Source organism: Rattus rattus, chromosome 7 (genome assembly GCF_011064425.1).
Source record: "Rattus rattus isolate New Zealand chromosome 7, Rrattus_CSIRO_v1, whole genome shotgun sequence".
Classification (NCBI taxonomy): domain Eukaryota; kingdom Metazoa; phylum Chordata; class Mammalia; order Rodentia; family Muridae; genus Rattus; species Rattus rattus.
Genome location: NC_046160.1, coordinates 49,508,100 through 49,528,009, shown reverse-complemented (window position 1 = coordinate 49,528,009; position 19,910 = coordinate 49,508,100). Strand labels below are relative to the sequence as shown.

The following is a 19,910-nucleotide window of genomic DNA, read 5'->3' as shown; positions in this document are numbered from 1 at the left end:
GGATGACTGGACCCATTGATAACTAATGGATTAAATTTTATATGAAATTTCTAAAGTGAGGCTCAAAATCATTATACTTCTAAGTAGAGGTTGTTTTTATTATATCAATGAAGAGTTAAAATTAACATGCTGTCATCACTGTCTAGTGCCAGAGTCAGATGCCCCATGTTCCAAGGAGTCGTTCCCAGAAACAGACCGCAGACTACAGAGAAAGAATGCGTTAGTGCCATGCAAATGCTCTTTGTAGTAGGAAAAGTTAATTAATGTAAGAAGAATGGGGATCAATTCCAAATCAGGCAGGGGTCACCAACTGAAGGCAATACCATTGTGAGGAGCACAATGTCATGTGTGGAGTCAGAGTTGAGCCCTACACATTAGCTTTTTACTATAAAATTTACACTTTTACAATACAGACCTGGCAGACCCTAAACAAATAACAGAACTTAGTTTTACCAGGAGTGAGACAAACTGACATCATTAACCTTCTGAGGTAACACAGACTTTCCACCAATGCCATTAAAGTGATGTATCTGGAATATAACTGTTAGGAAACTGTGAGATGGGTCAAGAATACGTAGTGTGGTCTAGGACTGTTCAATATGTAAATATGTTAATAGGGCATACTTTGGCAAATGTATACTTACAATGACTGGAGTTAGGTCAACTGAATGTAATATGTGAATATTGATAAGACATAAACAAACTAAAAAGGAAATATAGAGAGTATGGGGATGTGAATAATTTGATGATTTACATTACTGAATTAAACTTAACCTCCTTTGGTAGGATTTTAGTATTATGATTTGCAGGAGAATATTTTAGTTTAGAAGACATGAATAAAGAGCTATTCAGAAATGAGAGGCCTGCAATAAGAAGCCATATTTTGAAATGACTCCAAGAAAAATCACACACACACACACACACACACACACACATGCACATAGGCACATGCACACGCATGCATACACATGTGCATACAGGAACACACATGCACATACACACATACACATACACACACAATAGAGTGAGGAAAATGTAGCAATTTATTACATCTTTTTTAAGGTTGTGGGCTAGAGAGATGGCTTTGTAGTTAAGAGTGCATACTATTCTTACAGAGGACCTGAATTCGCAGCACCTATACCAGGCAGTTCACAGCAGATAAAATAAGTCAAGATGCACTTCAGAAACAGAGCCAGGGGCCACTAGGCTAGAACTCCCTAAGGATTAGCTTTTGTGGTACCAGAAGGCAACATGTATGAGTTCAAAGGAGGGAGGCGACCAACAGTCTCACTCACCTTTGCTGCTTATGAACCAGCATTGAATGATAGCCTAAGGGTACAGTAACGCCATGGATACTGATGATATATATGTTCAACAAGTAGGAGAATCACGCCTGGTACTGGAAACCAAGATAAGTACTGCATGCTAGTGAAGTGATGGTTATTGGAGAAGAATTTGCAACTTCTGACTTACTAATTGCCATCCCTTACAACAATTTATAAGCATTTTCTTTATACCCACGGAGAAGTGTAGTCTTCATTCTTTACCAAGGAAACTCTCTTTGCAACAGATGGAGGCCACCACCGAAAACCACAACCAATTAAAATGCAGCAGTGTGGAACCCAATCCCAAAGGATTCATGTACAATGGGAATGTTTTCATTCTCATTCGAAGGCTCAGGGAATGTGGCAGAAGGGGTGGGAGGACTGGAATAGCTAGAGGATCTGAAGTTTGCAGACCAATCACAGAGTGGGAACCTGCAGACAAGACTAAGTTTAATATTTCACATTGAGTTGACAGTCCAAGGTCCCCTTCATTTTTCTCTCCTTCCCCAAAGTCCAGCAAAGTGTTTTGAAATGAGATGGAAACAAACTCTGCAATAATAAGATATAAATTTCAGCTAATGAGCTTTACTGAGAATGAAAGTTTAAATCAAATGCTATTCCTTCTGAAATTAGAACGTAAGTGCACGATCAATTCTGAAAGGACAGAGAGGCCTTGTCAGTTCCTCCCAAACTATCCTAGGCAGTATGGCCAGCCTTATCAATAAGCAAATGACCTGTTGCTAATATTTATGTTTTTTTCTCCTTTCCAGAGACCTGACAGAGGTTGTTGATCTTTCTAGATTTAAAAACTTAAGATATTTGTGGCTCCATCATAATAAGGTAATGTTGGGTTTTATCTTTAAGTTACTTAAGTGTCTTCATTTCATGCTTTAATGTTTAGAGTATTAAGTATTATTTGTAAAGCAACATCATATATATATATATATATATATATATATATATATAACATATAGAGATATCAGGGACCTACCCATCAGATGTAGGTACATCTGGTATTTTGAGTAAAACAAGGTGGAATTCTATCAGACCACAGATTTATTTCTGCCTCCCAAGTTCTGTGAAGGAAAGCTTGGCTGTCCCTCCTTTCCCAGTAATTCCAAAATCTTACAGTCCATTCAGGCAATGTCTTAGATCAAGTTCATAAATGAAAATATTTTTCATATATTATTCTTTCTTTACAAATGAAGCACAGATAGGTGTGCGCGCGCGCACACACACACACACACACACACACACACACACACACACACACACACCACACCACGCCCTACCTTGGTGGAGATGAAATTTACATCTCATTGTTGAGGTATTTATTGCAATCTCATTTCCAAACATTTTACTGGGAATTGTTTGACTGTGGGTGGCAATCTGCTTTCTTTATTAACTAGGGAGATGTAGTTAACCCTTTTCTTGCCTCTTCATCTCCATTCCAGTCTTCCCTAGGGATGCTATGGCGACAACTGTCTTTACCCATATCTCCAGCCAGGTTTTCTATGGGCTGGAGTGGTGTGCAGATTGACGAAAGCAAATGAGAAACAGTTGCTTGGTATCCACTAGAACTATCAGGTTTTCCAGGTTGGCCCTTAACTCTATGGATCATCTGGAAGCTTCCCTGCTAGGTCTCTTGTAATGTTCTCCATCTACCATGGCCTTCATAGTCTCCTATGGCAAGTGCCTGGTGACCAGTCTATGGTGCTAATAAGGGTGATGGGAACATTAGAGGTGAAGTCTAGTAGAAGCCTCATCGTGTCATTAAGGATCTGCTGGAACCATGGACTCTCTCTCGTTCTTAGCTTTCTGGCTATCTTGAACAGTCTCATCTGCTATACATTTCTCTTGAAATATTCTGCCTCACTATCAGCCACAATTCAGCTAGACTGAAAACAGAATGAAAACTCTGGAACACAGGGCCAAAAGTCTTGCTCCAAGTTGATTTACTCCAAAATTTAGACGTAGCAACTGAAAGCTAACCACTGTCCCGGTCCAGTTTCTTTCTACTTGTTGTTCCCAACCTCACCTTTATCCAAATGCTACTTGTAATGAAGTCTCTGAACCTTGACACTATATTCTTTGTAAAGTGTCTCAGATCTGCACTCTTTTACTAATATTGCACTTATAAACGTTTTACTAGTGCATGTTAATTACATAGAATTATAGGTGTCATTGTAATGCCTCCATATGTAACATATGTAACATACATTTAACATATTCACCCTCCTTATCCTCTCCAAGTCTGCCTCTCCTGGTTTCTGTCCTCATCCTAAACCATTTTTCTTATGCTTCCATGTCTTGCTTTTTAAGTCTGTAACCCACATAATAGAGAAATGATGTACTATTTAGTACAATTTCTGGCCTATTTCATTTGACATAACAAAGCTCTATTCTCCAATGTTTTTCTGAAACAGGATGATTTTGTTCATCCTATGATGACTTTAATACACCACTGAATACACTACTACACAAACACACACACACACACACACACACACACACACATTTTACTTATCCATTCATATGCTGTGAATAGTGTCAACAAAAGCTTGGGTATATAGGTATATCTGTTTCTTGCATTTATTTTTTTTTGATTAATATAATAAAATTATGGGGCTGACTGGCACTTTATTTTTATCACTTGTTGATTAGATTATTTGTTCTTTTGGTGTTTAATTTTGTTTCAGTCTTAGTATTTTGTATATCGGTTCCTGTAAAATAGTTGACAAGTTTTCTCCCACTCTTTATTTACTCTTTACTCTGTTTCTTTGGCTTTGCAGAGGTTTTCTTATTTCATTAAGTCCTATTTGTAAATTCTTGCTACTGTTTCTGGAGCTATTAGAGTCCTAGTCGGGAAATTGTTACATATGTCTTTAAGATACATTTCCTATGTTTTCCTCTAGTCACCTCAAAGTTTTGGGTTTTACATTAAGAATTTTGATGGACCAGCTTTTAACCTGTGCTCTGTCTCATTCTGAAGTCCTTGGATTCATAGATCTTTATCCTTTGGTCAAAGGAAAAAGATGTCAGCAAGTCTCCAACTTTAGGGATAGTTCTCCAGGCCAGAAGCATAGTATGAAAAGCTTCCTTTAGAGGCTGTCGTTTAGAAGGAAAAGTCTCCCCACCTGCCCTCGCTGTAATGGCCTCAGTGTAGGGCTCTCAGCTCTTCTCAAGCAAAAGAACAGAATCAACTGACACTTAAACCCAGGCAGTAAGTTAACTGGTTAGAAGATGGCTTTTTGGGCTGGAGAGATGGCTCAGCCGTTAAGAGCACCCGACTGCTCTTCCAGAGGTCATGAGTTCAATTCCCAGCAACCACATGGTGGCTCACAACCATCTGTAAAGAGATCCAATGCCCTCTTCTGGTGTGTCTGAAGACAGCTACAGTGTACTTTTATATATAAATAAATGAATTTAAAAAAAAAAAAGATGGCTTTTCACATTTAGTGTCACTTGGACCAGCCTGGATTTTGTTTATTATACATTGGTAAATCTACCTGAGCCTTTCAAATTCAGATCTCCATCAGAAGGATGATAATCTTTTCCCTAACGGTGCAAAAGTCTGTATTCACAACACGGAATTTTTAAACAGCTATGTTTATGAGAACATTTCAAGGCATCATTACATTCTCTTAACCACCTGGGTGAAAATGGAAAATGAAATTGCATTCAATATCAATTATAAGCATCAGTCTGTCTCTTATCTCGAAGTAACTTCTAAAAGGAAAAAAAAATATGAATTCCTTCAAGGCTCAGGCAACTAACAACTGAAATGGAAAGGATATGTACCCCTGATGGGTGCTAAAACTCAAAACTCTTCTCGACACCCTGCAGAAAGTATCCTGGGTCGTAGAAGTCTGAGAAAAACCAAGATGGCAATCATCCGGCACGGCAACGATGGCTCATCTCTGCTTCCAGCGTGGCGCCTTGTGGTGGCTCTGAAAGGGAGAACACGCCAAAGTGTCACACCATTTGTAAATCGAGAGACACGATTAGGGAATTGAGGGGATTTCCTGGCTATCTGTGACTGAGTCTTGTCTGCCCCCCAGCCACTCGCTGATCTTTCATACAGTTGATCCACAGAAGGGATCTGCAGAAATCAAAGGACCCCACACCTATCAACATCTTATTCTTGCTTCTGAAGAGGGTGGCGGGGATGGGGGGAGAAGAGACAGAATCGTTCACTTGTCTTTTTCTTATTCGCAGAGGACTCTTTGCTTCCCAAAATCCCCGCTTGCTTCTTCCTGAAAGAACACATTTATGTAGTCTGTGTAACTATGTACGGAAGGTGAATCCACATGACACGTTCTAAATGCTCCTGGGATTACTGAATGAAGTAACATGAAATTTTCTACTGATTAATGATTGACTGGGTACCCATAATGCAGAAATCTGGGAGATATCCCTTAGGGTTTACTTGTAATAAATTTGAATATATGCATTTAACCATTTGGAAACACCTTACCTTTTTCTACAAAATAATTAAAAGCTCACATACTGAATACAAAAGCCATTAATAAGCAAAGTAAACTGTGTGAGTCCCACATAATCTGTGCTCTTAGGATGAATTTCTCTTACCTCAGGCAACATTAACTATATTACTTCATCAACTTTGTTGGAAGGCTAATATTTTGCCAAATGTTTAAAACACTAAAAACAAAATCAGCAGAAATAACCAATATAAAGCCCTCTCTCTGCATGGCTGTGAAAGTCATGGATATGAACATTATACATTCAGTTTTGACTTTTAAAATATTTTTAATTTACATATATGGGTCTTTTGCCACCATGTACGCACTGTCTGGATGCATGCAGTGCCGGCAGAGATGAGGACAGTAGATCCTCTGGAACGGGAGTTACAGAAGTTGTGAGCCACCATGGTAGGAGCGAGGGATCAAATCCATGTGCTCTGGAGGAGCAGCCAGTGCTCATACCGGCTGGGCCAGTCCCCTCTTTTGTCCTTTTAAAAGAAACCTGCAATTTATTTTTGGAAAGTGTTCCCATAGAATTTTCAGTAATTTGCAAATAAGAGAGGAGAAGCACGTAAATAAAATCTCCTCCATTAGATACAACCACTACTTCTGAATATTTTCAAGCTTAATTTTTTAAGGTTAAAGATTTAATTATTTTAGGCTTATACGTTTTAAGCTAGTATAAAATACTGTCTTAATTCATTAGGCAGAAACACCGTAGAAGTGAACCTAGAAAACCAGGATGCATATTAGTTTTTATTTTTCCCTTCCTATGTGTTGTATTACAATTCTCCCCCACAAGATGGAAATTTAAGTTGCCGACAGACTCTGCCCCCATTCCAGTAAGAATGGCTATCATTAGCGACACCAAGGACAGCAAATGCCAGCGGATGCTGGGAAAGACTGCTCACACACTGCTGGTGTGAATGCAACTTTGTGACGCCACCAAGGAAGTCAGTGTGAAATGTGCACAAGCAAAACAAAACTAGAACTTCCATGCAGCTGAAATTTATTACTCCAGTGTCTACACCCCACAGAGTCTAAGTCGACATACCACAGAGACACTCGTACATCCATGTTCTTTGCTGTTCCATTCATCATAACCAGGAGTCAGCCTAGATGTCCATCAATCAATGAATGGATAAAAACAATGTAGTACATATTCAAAACGGAATTTTACACAGCCATGAAGAAAAATGAAGTCATGGCACTTGTGGGGGACTGCACGGAACTGAAAAATCCTTATATTAAGCAAAGTAAGCTGGGTTCAGAAAGACAAATACTACACGTTTTCACTCGAGTGTAGAATTTGGGTTTGTTGGGGTAGCGCTGATTTTAGAACACAGAGGCGGAAAGGGGAACCATGCGAAGGAAGAGATGTTAGGACATTGGTGAACAGAAAGTAATGGGATACACATGACAAGAGACCCAAAAAGGCCGATTAGACTGGAGAAAAGCAGCGGGCCAGCTCCGGTGGGAGAATAAGGAAAAGGAAAGCTGTACGGCTGGGGAATGAATTAGACCACAGGTCTTAGCTAGGGTTAGTATTGCTGGGATGGAGCACCGTGACCAGAGCAACTTAGGAAGGAAGGGGTTTGTTCAGCTTTCACATCTCACTTCATCATCAGAGGAAGTCAGGACAGGGGCTCAAGCAGAGCCGGAACCCAGAGACCGAGCTGGTGCAGAGGCTGTGGCAGGAGGCTTTCTCCCCATGACTTGCTCAGCCTGATTTCTTATTGAGCCCAGGACCACCATCCCAGGGATGGCACCACCCACGAAAAGCTAGGTCTTCCCCCTTCAATCACTAATCAAGAAATGGCCTTTCAACAGAATCTTCTGAAGGTATTTTCTCAATTTATATTCCGTCCTAGATAACCCTAGCTTGGGTCAAGTTGACCAAACAACTAACCAGCACCATATGGTGATACATACATGTGAGATGGCATGAAGAAACCTTTCGCTTTTCATGAGGACTTAAATTAATTTAAATAATTAAATTTTAAGAGGAATCCCCTCTAATTAAAATTCTATTTTAGGAAATACGGTATTTCAATATTCAAACATAAGGAACTTAATTTACACACAACTGTAGGATTTCTGAGACTGTCACCATGTTGTTTAATCAGTGGTCTCGAAGGCAGGGTCTTTACTCAGAGTGTCTCAGCCATAATGCTATTGGCTTTCTGAGCTGAGTGCCTCTTGCTGTCTCACCATCTTAAGACATTTAGCAGTACCCATGGCCTCTGCCCATTGGTCTCTAGGACAGTCCCTGCCAACAACTGCAACCAAATCTGTTTCCCATCATCAGTTATTCCTTGGGTCAGGGGAGGCATTACCTCAGCATCACTGAAATCATTTTATATGACAAAAAAAACAAAAACAAAAAAAAAACAAAAAAAACAAGAAAACAAACAACCTGTGGAACCTACATGCAAACAAGTCACCCTCTGCTCAAAACCGGATGGTCTCTTGTTACTGTTACTTTCGGTACCACACAAAGAGGGCCTGGCTATTACTCGGTCATGGAACTCAGCCATTCCAGCCACCATCCTGTCTCTTTCTATCAAGCCCTGGATCATCCCAAGTGCTGGTCCTACAACTAGCCTACTCTGTCTCCTTCACAGAGCCTTTTCAGGCACCCCTGGAAGCCAACTCTCCCAGCAGCACCGTCCCCTCCTCCCCCTCTCCAGGCCTTTTCCCACAACATTTACCCACTTACATTATAATGTACAATTTACGTGTGTGTGTGTGTGTGTGTGTGTGTGTGTGTGTGTGTGTGTGTGTGTGTGTTTTCAATCTACCTCTACTGCTACAACAAAGCCCGGGACTTCGGTCTGTTTTTCCTCGCTACTGTGCCAACTGATTTCAGCAGCCTGGCACTGCTTATTTAAGGGAAGGATGAGTAAATTAAAACCCACCATAAATGCAAATATTCCAAGTTATCAGCGAATCACAAATGACATGTACTTGGTCATCGGTTATAAAAGCTTGAGGAAAGTAAGTCAGGGATATTTTCCTCATTATTTTATTTCTGTTACGTGGATGGGTTCATTCCTACTCATTAGACATCCCAATAGGAACTTTTCTTCACATGGGACTTCAATTTAAGTAATAAAAAGGACAGAAGTATTCTCCTACTGAGTTCTGCAGAAACGTACTTACTGAAATGAGGTTGGGTGGATATTATGAGGTTTAAAAATACAGTTCAAAACATTCTCAGGTCAAATGCAAGCATGGTAAAAATTTAAAAAAAAAATTCTTATGGCAGCATGAGGTCCCACGAAGAGAGCAACAGAAGCCTATGCGTGCTGGTGTCTGCAGCAGCAGTCACTGTGCCAGGACTCAGGGCACGCCCACCACTCCCCTGCTGTGGACAACCTTGTCTCATCTCTGCTACTAAAAAAAATAATCTGGTGTTTTGGTTGATTCCCTGATTGAAGTATGGGTGGTTATTTCCTGGTTTTTGTCTGACGTGTCCATGCCTTACCGCAGAAAGTCTGGATAGCAAAAATTCTCACTAGGAATCACCAAAGTCATGAAATATGAAGAGGTTCAAATCCTGAGAAATTATGGTGTCTCTCAGATTTTATTAGATAATGCTTAGAGAGACACACACGGGGAAAATAAAGGAGCAGATATGGAAGAAATAGTGATTCCTGACAGAATACCGAGGGACGAGCAACTGTTTAGTAAATTAGGTGGAGCACTAATGAAGTTGCAGAGTAAAAGCAAAGATTCAGCCTTCTACCCCTTTAAACATATTTTCTGAATTTTAATAGCTCCGTGTACTTACATGGTAAATGTAAAACCTTAGGTAGTTCTACGACTTAGCAACCGGCCCCAGGGCTTGCCCCGTCGGCTGTCCTCCGATGAGCACCTTTCAGTCCTTCTCAGTGGTACTTTGCTTCCTGATTTTTCTCCTTTGCACAAGTTTTTTTGTTCCACTAAGGAACACGTTTAGCAGCATACTTTACTTTCTAGTCTCCTTATGTGGTTGTAGTGTAATTTCGGTTAAATCAATATTCACTCATTACATTGTTGAGACAAAGTATGCTTTTCAGAACTAAACCATGCATTATAGTCTGCTTTTCCTTTATTGTCCTTCTGATTCCTGAGTTCTTGTTTGTTTGATTTTCCATGCCTGCCTCCCTGTATTCATATGGAAAGTCTGGTCCCGATGTATTGGAGATAGGCAAAGTAATTACGCATAAATGGGGTATTATGGGCCCTAATCCAATGTGGGTTTGGTAGTTTTATATAAGGGAAGATTAGGGCTCACAAAGAGAAGATATTCATACACTCACTGGGGAGCTCAAGTGAGGAAAAAGATGACCTCTAGAAGCCAGGAGAAGCCTCGGGACTCTGTGTCCGTGTGCAGCTCCTGTCCCCTTGGCCAGCACCCTGGGGAAATCCTAAGCCCTGCTCCTCTCTCCTGGAATGCTTGTCTTTCTTTTTCCTCCATTATCTACCTGGATAAGGGTTTGCAGGTCACCCGTGTTTTCTTATTGTGAGCGCCTGTGATTGCGTGTTCTCAATCCTCACATGTGCACCAAGAGTTTGGCTTAGTCCACCAGCAGGATTTGGGGCTGGTGATAAGGTATCCCTCCATTATTTTCTTATTTTCCATTGTATTCACTAAGAAGTGAGTCCTGGTACATGTTTGGGGGGGTAGAGGGGTGGGGGTGAGCACGCATGTGCACACATGTACATGAGTGAGAAGATCTGGCCACCCACACTCTTCTCATGTTCAACTATTCTGACGTGTCACCGTGATATGCGTTGATAAGTGTGACGGTTGGTTTTGATAGTCCACTTGACTCAATCTAGAGTGGCCTGGGAAGGTTGACCCATGGCTGTGGCTGTGCCCGTGGCTGTAGAAGATTGTATTCATTGTGTGAATTGTTAAGGGAAGATGCAGTCCACTGTAGTCAGCAGCAACCCGGGGGCCAACAGGGGGTGGATCCTGCACTATATACAAGTGGAGAAAGCCAGTGGAGCATCAAGCAGACATGCGTTCGTTTCTCTCTGCTCTTAACGGTGGAGGTAACGTGACTAATCCTTGTAATTTCCCGATGCGTGGACTCCCCTGCTACCACCGTGGGTTAAAATAAACTCCTTCTCCCTTAGGCTGCTGTTTGTCAGGATGCTAGTTCAGAGCAGCAGAGACAAAGTGGAACCCATTCTTATCTGTTGTGCTCAATCTGAGGAGATTTCAATCCAAAAACCTCTTGTCTTTTGATTTGGGAAAATTTTTCTTAAGTATTTTCATTTCTTCCTCTTTAATGTACATTTTGTTTCTTCCTAGAATATCCACATATAGTCAGAAGCACACATACATATTCACATACGGGCACATTAACACGTACACACAAACACATATGCATGCACATACGGCACATAACCACATATGCAACTGCTGAACTGTGGTGAGCCTTCCTGCATTTTCCCTTTCTCTTCTTCACACATCACTCTTCTTCCTCTGGCCCTTCAGCTTTCTTTCCCAAGCTCTTGTCCTGTTCTTTTTTTTTTTTTTTTTTTTATTAACTTGAGTATTTCTTATTTACATTTCAATTGTTATTCCCTTTCCCGGTTTCCTGGCCAACATCCCCCTAACCCCTCCCCCTCCCCTTCTTTATGGGTGTTCCCCTCCCCCTCCTCCCCCCATTGCCGCCCTCCCCCCCAACAATCACATTTGCTGGGGGTTCAGTCTTGGCAGGACCCAGGGTTTCCCCTTCCACTGGTAGTGCCCTTACTAGGCTATTCATTGCTACCTATGAGGTAGGAGTCCAGGGTCAGTCCATGTATAGTCTTTGGGTAGTGGCTTAGTCCCTGGAAGCTCTGGTTGCTTGGCACTGTTGTTCATATGGGGTCTCGAGCCCCTTCAAGCTCTTCCAGTCCTTTCTCTGATTCCTTCAACGGGGGTCCCCTTCTCAGTACAGTGGTTTGCTGCTGGCATTTGGCTATGTATTTGCTGTATTCTGGCTGTGTCTCTCAGGAAAGATCTACATCCAGTTCCTGTCGGCCTGCACTTCTTTGCTTCATCCATCTTGTCTAATTGGGTGGCTGTATATGTATGAGCCACATGTGGGGCAGGCTCTGAATGGGTGTTCCTTCTGCCTCTGTTTTAAACTTTGCCTCCCTATTCTCTGCCAAGGGTATTCTTGTTCCCCTTTTAAAGAAGGAGTGAAGCATTCCCATTTTGGTCATCCATCTTGAGTTTCATGTTTTCTGTGCATCTAGGGTAATTCAAGCATTTGGGCTAATAGCCACTTATCAATGAGTGCATACCATGTGTCTTTTTCTGTGATTGGGTTACCTCACTCAGGATGATATTTTCCAGTTCCATCCATTTGCCTAGGAATTTCATAAAGTCATTGTTTTCATAGCTGAGTAATATTCCATTGTGTAGATGTACCACATTTTCTGTATCCATTCCTCCGTTGAAGGGCATCTGGGTTCTTTCCAGCTCCTGGCTATTATAAATAAGGCTGCGATGAACATAGTGGAGCACGTGTCTTTTTTATATGTTGGGGCATCTTTTGGGTATATGCCCAGGAGAGGTATAGCTGGATCCTCAGGCAGTTCAATGTCCAATTTTCTGAGGAACCTCCAGACTGCTTTCCAGAATGGTTGTACCAGTCTGCAATCCCACCAACAATGGAGGAGTGTTCCTCTTTCTCCGCATCCTCGCCAGCATTTGCTGTCACCTGAGTTTTTGATCTTAGCCATTCTCACTGGTATGAGGTGAAATCTCAGGGTTGTTTTGATTTGCATTCCCCTTATGACTAAAGATGTTGAACATTTCTTTAGGTGTTTCTCAGCCATTCGGCATTCCTCAGCTGTGAATTCTTTGTTTAGCTCTGAACTCCATTTTTTAATAGGGTTATTTGTCTCCCTGCGGTCTAACTTCTTGAGTTCTTTGTATATTTTGGATATAAGGCCTCTATCTGTTGTAGGATTGGTAAAGATCTTTTCCCAATCTGTTGGTTGCCCTTTTGTCCTAACCACAGTGTCCTTTGCCTTACAGAAGCTTTGCAGTTTTATGAGATCCCATTTGTCGATTCTTGATCTTAGAGCATAAGTCATTGGTGTTTTGTTCAGGAAATTTTCTCCAGTGCCCATGTGTTCGAGATGCTTCCCCACTTTTTCTTCTATTACTTTGAGTGGATCTGGTTTGATGTGGAGGTCCTTGATCCACTTGGACTTAAGCTTTGTACAGGGTGATAAGCATGGATCGATCTGCATTCTTCTACATGTTGACCTCCAGTTGAACGAGCACCATTTGCTGAAAATGCTCTTTTTTCCATTGGATGGTTTGGGCTCCTTTGTCAAAGATCCAGTGACCATAGGTGTGTGGGTTCATTTCTGGGTCTTCAATTCTATTCCATTGGTCTATCTGTCTGTCTCTGTACCAATACCATGCAGTTTTTATCACTATTGCTCCTTAATACTGCTTGAGTTCAGGGATAGTGATTCCCCCTGAAGCCCTTTTATAGTTTTAGCTATCCTGGGTTTTTTGTTATTCCAGATGAATTTGCAAATTGTTCTGTCTAACTCCTTGAAGAATTGGATTGGTATTTTGATGGGGATTGCATTGAATCTGTAGATCGCTTTTGGTAAAATGGCCATTTTTACTATATTAATCCTGCCAATCCATGAGCATGGGAGATCTTTCCATCTTCTGAGGTCTTCTTCGATTTCTTTCTTCAGAGTCTTGAAGTTCTTACTATACACATCTTTTACTTGCTTGGTTAAAGTCACACCGAGATATTTTATATTATTTGGGACTATTATGAAGGGTGTCGTTTCCCTAATTTCTTTCTCGACTTGTTTCTCTTTTGTGTAGAGGAAGCCTACTGAATTATTTGAGTTAATTTTATACCCAGCCACTTTGCTGAAGTTGTTAATCAGGTTTACTAGTTTTCTGGTGGAACTTTTGGGATCACTTAAATATACTATCATATCATCTGCAAATAGTGATATTTTGACTTCTTCTTTTCTGATCTGTATCCCCTTGACCTCCTTTTGTTGTCTGATTGCTCTGGATAGAACTTCAAGAACTATATTGAATAAGTAGGGAGAGAGTGGGCAGCCTTGTCTAGTCCCTGATTTTAGTGGGATTGCTTCAAGTTTCTCTCCATTTAGTTTAATATTAGCAACTGGTTTGCTGTATATGGCTTTTACTATGTTTAGGTATGGGCCTTGTATTCCTATTCTTTCCAGGACTTTTATCATGAAGGGGTGTTGAATTTTGTCAAATGCTTTCTCAGCATCTAATGAAATGATCATGTGGTTTTGTTCTTTCAGTTTGTTTATATAATGGATCACGTTGATGGTTTTCCGCATATTAAACCATCCCTGCATGCCTGGGATGAAGCCTACTTGATCATGGTGGATGATTGTTTTGATGTGCTCTTGGATTCGGTTTGCCAGAATTTTTTTTTTTTTTTTTCGGAGCTGGGGACCGAACCCAGGGCCTTGCGCTTGTTAGGCAAGCGCTCTACCACTGAGCTAAATCCCCAACCCCGGTTTGCCAGAATTTTATTGAGTAATTTTGCATCGATATTCATAAGGAAATTGGTCTGAAGTTCTCTTTCTTTGTTGGGTCTTTGTGTGGTTTAGGTATAAAATGTAATTGTGGCTTCATAGAAGGAATTGGTGGTGCTCCATCTGTTTCAATTTTGTGGAATAGTTTGGATAATATGGTATGAGGTCTTCTATGAAGGTCTGATAGAAATTCTGCACTAAACCCGTCTGGACCTGGGCTCTTTTGGTTGGGAGACCTTTAATGACTGCTTCTATTTCCTTAGGAGTTATGGGGTTGTTTAACTGGTTTATCTGTTCCTGATTTAACTGGTACCTGGTATCTGTCTCAGGAAATTGTCCATTTCCTGCAGATTTTCAAGTTTTGTTGAATATAGGCTTTTATAGTAAGATCTGATGATTTTTGAATTTCCTCTGAATCTGTAGTTATGTCTCCCTTTTCATTTCTGATTTTGTTAATTTGGACACACTCTCTGTGTCCTCTCGTTAGTCTGGCTAAGGGTTTATCTATCTTGTTGATTTTCTCAAAGAACCAACTTTTGGTTCTGTTGATTCTTTCTATGGTCCTTTTTGTTTCTACTTGGTTGATTTCAGCTCTGAGTTTGATTATTTCCTGCCTTCTACTCCTCCTGGGTATATTTGCTTCTTTTTGTTCTAGAGCTTTTATGTGTGCTGTCAAGCTGCTGACATATGCTCTCTCCTGTTTCTTTCTGCAGGCACTCAGCGCTATGAGTTTTTCTCTTAGCACAGCTTTCATTGTGACCCATAAGTTTGGGTATGTTGTACCTTCATTTTCATTAAATTCTAAGAAGTCTTTAATTTCTTTCTTTATTGCTTCCTTGACCAGGTTATCATTGAGTAGAGCATTATTCAACTTCCATGTATATGTGGGCGTTCTTCCCTTATTGTTATTGAAGACCACCTTTAGCCCATTGTTGTCTGATAGGACACATGGGATTATTTCTATCTTTCTGTATTTGCTGAGGCCTGTTTTATGACCAATTATATGCTTAATTTTGGAGAATGTACCATGAGGTGCTAAGAAGAATGTATATCCTTTTGCTTTAGGATAGAATGTTCTACAATTTCTATTACGTCCATTTGATTCATGACTTCTCTTAGTCTGTCTATGTCTCTGTTTAATTTCTGTTTCCATGATCTGTCCATTGATGAGAGTGGGGTGTTGAAATCTCCTACTATTATTGTGTGAAGTGCAATGTGTTTTTTGACCTTTAGTAAAGTTTCTTTTATGTATAGGGTGCCCTTGTATTTGGAGAATAGATATTTAGGATTGAAAGTTCATCTTGGTGGATTTTTCCTTTGATGAATATGAAGTGTCCTTCCTTATCGTTTTTGATGACTTTTAGTTGAAAATCAATTTTATTAGATATTAGAATGGCTACTCCATCTTGCTTCTTATGACCATTTGCTTGGAAAGTTGTTTTCCAGTCTTTCACTGTGAGGTAGTGTCTGTCTTTGTCTCTGAGGTGTGTTTCCTGTAGGCAGCAGAATGCAGGGCCTCATTGCGTATCCAGTTTGTTAATCTATGTCTTTTTATTGGGGAGTTGAGACCATTGATGTTGAGAGATATTAAGGAATAGTGATTATTGTTTCCTGTTATATTCATATTTGGATGTGAAATTATGTTTGTGTGCTTTTCTTCTCTTTGTTTTGTTGCCAAGACGATTAGTTTCTTGCTTTTTCTAGGGTGTAGCTTGCCTCCTTATGTTGGGCTTTACCATTTATTATCCTTTGTAGCACTGGATTTGGAGAAAGATATTGTGTAAATTTGGTTTCGTCATGGAATATCTTGGTTTCTCCATCTATGTTAACTGAGAGTTTTGCAGGATACAGTAACCTGGGCTGGCATTTGTGTTCTCTTAGGGTCTGTATGACATCTGTCCAGCATCTTCTGGCTTTCATGGTCTCTGGCAAGAAGTCTGGTGTGATTCTTATAGGTCTGCCTTTATATGTTACTTGACCTTTTTCCCTTACTGCTTTTAATATTCTTTCTTTATTTTGTGCGTTTGGTGTTTTGACTATTATGTGACGGAGGTGTTTCTTTTCTGGTCAATCTATTTGGAGTTCTGTAGGCTTCTTGTATGCCTTATGGGTATCTCTTTTTTTTTAGGTTAGGGAAGTTTTCTTCTATGATTTTGTTGAAGATATTTACTGGTCCTTTGAGCTGGGAGTCTTTACTCTTTTATACCTATTATCCTTAGGTTTGATCTTCTCATTGAGTCCTGGATTTCCTGTATGTTTTGGACCAGTAGCTTTTTCCATTTTACATTATCTTTGACAATTGTGTCGATGATTTCTATGGAATCTTCTGCTCCTGAAATTCTCTCTTTTATCTCTTGTATTCTGTTGGTGATCCTTGTCTCTTCCTTTGGTTTTCTATATCCAGGGTTGTTTCCCTGTGTTCTTTCTTCATTGCTTCTATTTCCATTTTTAATTCCTTCAACTGTTTGATTGTGTTTTCCTGGAATTCCTTCAGGGAGTTTTGTGATTCCTCTCTATAGGCTTCTACTTGTTTATTTATGTTTTCCTGCATTTCTCTAAGGGAGTTCTTCATGTCTTTCTTGAAGTCCTCCAGCCTCATGATCAAATGTGATTTTAAATCTAGATCTTGCTTTTCTGGTGTGTTTGGATATTCACTGTTCGCTTTGATGGGAGAATTGGGCTCCGATGATGCCATGTAGTCTTGGCTTCTGTTGCTTGGGTTCCTGCGCTTGCCTCTCGCCATCAGATTATCTCTGGTGTTACTTTGTTCTGCTATTTCTGACAGTGGCTAGACTGTCCTATAGGCCTGTGTGTCAGGAGTGCTGTAGACCTGTTTTCCTATTTTCTTTCAGCCAGTTATGGGAACAGAGTGTTCTGCTTTCAGGCGTGTAGTCTTTCCTGTCTACTGGTCTTCAGCTGTTCCTGTGGTCCTGTGTCCTGAGTTCACCAGGCAGGTCACTTGCAGCAGAAAAGTTGGTCTTACCTGTGGTCCCATGGCTCAAGTTGCTCGTGGGGGACTGCATTTGAGCTCTCCATGAGGGCAGCAACCAGGAGGGCCTGGGCCGCCTTTTCCGGGAGCTCCCATGCACCGGGTTCCCAGATGGCATTAGGTGTTTTCCTCTGGTGTTAGAAATGTGGGCCGAGTGTAGTCTCTTCTGGCTTCCCAGGTGTGTCTGCCCCTCTGAAAGTTTAGCTCTCCCTCCCACGGGATTTGGGTGCAGAGAACTGTTGATCCAGTCCCTTCAGGTCCGGGCCCCTTTGCCCATTTTCAATCCAGTTGTTTGCAAAGGACCAGCCTCAGCTTAGAGAGGGATTTTGAGGAAGGGGTGTCTAGGATCAGCAAAACAAATGACTCCAAGTCAAATCGGAAGTTCAGTCTTACTGCCTATGCTCTGCTGTAGACAGCTTTCCAGCGTGCTTGCTTTCTGTTCTGCTTTCTCTCACTCTGTGACTTGGTTTCTCTCAAGATCTCCAGACAGCTCTTTTTATTCTGCTTGAGACAGTTTTCCAAGCAGTTCTCTCTTGCCATTATAAAAAATATTCTCTGAAGAGTTCATTTCCTAGAGATCACAAGCCCAGTCTTTTACTTTAATTATCAATCCAGTCATTTACTTCAGGTTTCCTTTTGGTTATCCTATGAATCAGCATCCCATGAACCCAGCCCCTTAATTCTTAGGAGATAGGAGCACTCATTCACTTTTAACATTGCAAGAGAATTCAGGTATCTGCCTGTCTCTGTTAAGCACAGACAATAAGCTAGTGGGGTGGGAACCTGTCCTGAAATTACCATTTCTACCACACCTGGGCCTAAATTAGCTCTGTCCCAGGAAGACCTTGAACTCAGGAGTCTGCCAACATTTGTATCTGCCTGAATTTGTATCTTTCTGACAAGCTAGCTCATTAATGCAGCTGCCTTTGTTCCTTTAGGTTCATGAAGCTCCTCATATAGTTCATATTGCATCCTTATTTTTTTTTTTGCATAGTCGAGAGATTATATGTTTCGAACTTGTACTTTTAGAGTTTTTTCCCACAGCCTTAAGGGCTGTCCTGAAGGTCCCAGCATTGACCATTTTGCTAAAACATTAGCCACACTTTTGCCTCCAAGACTCAGGTTGTCTGATTATCATGGAGTCACTAATGCTAACAGGGAGGACATTCCTTAAAGAAGGAATATGTACATGACTATACAAAGAAGCCTTATGCCCATGACAGCAATCAACACTGGTGGAGACCCATATCTACTCACCCCGTCCTGTTGTTCTGTCCCCACCAAGGCCACATCAGACCCAGCAGTTGTGTACTTGTTATAGTTGGTTGTTGTTGGCTCCTAATTTGTTTTACCTATTAATCCTTCATCAGAACATGATCTTCAGATGTCCTATCTCATTCTGTATGCTGTTTTTTCATTCGCTGAAGTACAGCTTTTTAGTTTAATGTCCTGTCATTTGTCTATTTTTCTCCTTGCTTACCTGAGCTTTTAGGATTATACCCAAAAAAAGTCCAATTCCAGATCAATGTATGTGGCTTTCCCCATGTGTTCTTTTACTTGCATTATCTTCAGATCTTATATGTAAGTCTTTATTTTGAGATGATTTTCATGTATGGGTTTTAGAGGAGGACCCAATCTCATTCTTCACATGTGAACAGCCAGGATTTCCGAACACATTTACTGAAGAGACTACCAGTTGGCTATGTATATTCTTGGTACCAGCTCAGAAATCAGGTGAGAGCTCAGAGCAACAGCTCAGCAGTTCAGAGCACTGGCTTTCCTTCTAGAAGAGAGCAGTCATATTGTCGACTCCCACATGGTGGCTCAAAACCTAACACCATTTCCAGGGAGTCTGATGTTGTCTTTTGGCCTCTGGTGCACTGCATGCGAGTCCAGGCAAACATGCAAGCAAAACATCCATACACATAAAATAAGATTTAGATTTAAAAGATCAATTGAAATAAATACATGGGTTTATCTCTGGGATGTCTTTATTTTCTGTTCTTTCTCATTTTATGTTGGTGGCATTTGCTTTTATATTGTTTGAAAATGAGGGCATATAATACCTCCAGCATTATTACTTTGGTTCAAGAGATTTTGGCTATTTGGGGCCTTTTGTGGGTACATGTGAATGCAGGGATTTTTTTTTCTTTTCATTTAAAAAAAATGACATCAGGAAATTGTAGTGCTTTGGGTGATGCAGACATTTTCTCAAAGTCATGGAAGTGGATATCTTTCTATTTGTGTTTTCTTCAGTTTCCAATGAAAAGTTACTTTGCTTCTTTGATTAAACTTACAAATAAATATGTCTGTTGTTATTGCTTCTTCAAGTTCTATTATTTTCTTAATTTTCCTTTGGCATAGTTATCATCAGTATCTAAATGTTGATGTTTTTTCTTGTTTTCTTGTAGTGTTGAGGGTTGACCTCAGGGCCCTGTACTTGCCAGGCAACTGATTTTCTACTGAGCAGCATTCACGGACTCATTAGTATCTAGAAGTCCGACTAATTTTGTTTGCTTATTTTGTGTCGTATAACTTTATTTAAATGCCTTGGTCAGTTCTAGC

The 19,910-nt window shown here is 40.6% G+C and overlaps 1 protein-coding gene across 1 annotated transcript in view; it reads left to right on the top strand.

The window, feature by feature from the left end:
• The first annotated feature begins 1,251 nt into the window (after nt 1-1,251).
• The window catches only part of Lrrc72 (leucine rich repeat containing 72), a 50,931-nt gene continuing 32,272 nt past the window's right edge, over nt 1,252-19,910 (top strand). The window contains exons 1-2 of the mRNA XM_032909097.1: nt 1,252-1,340; nt 2,096-2,165. Of these exons, the coding sequence (XP_032764988.1) occupies nt 1,252-1,340; nt 2,096-2,165 (159 nt within the window). The remainder of the gene's footprint in view (nt 1,341-2,095; nt 2,166-19,910) is intronic.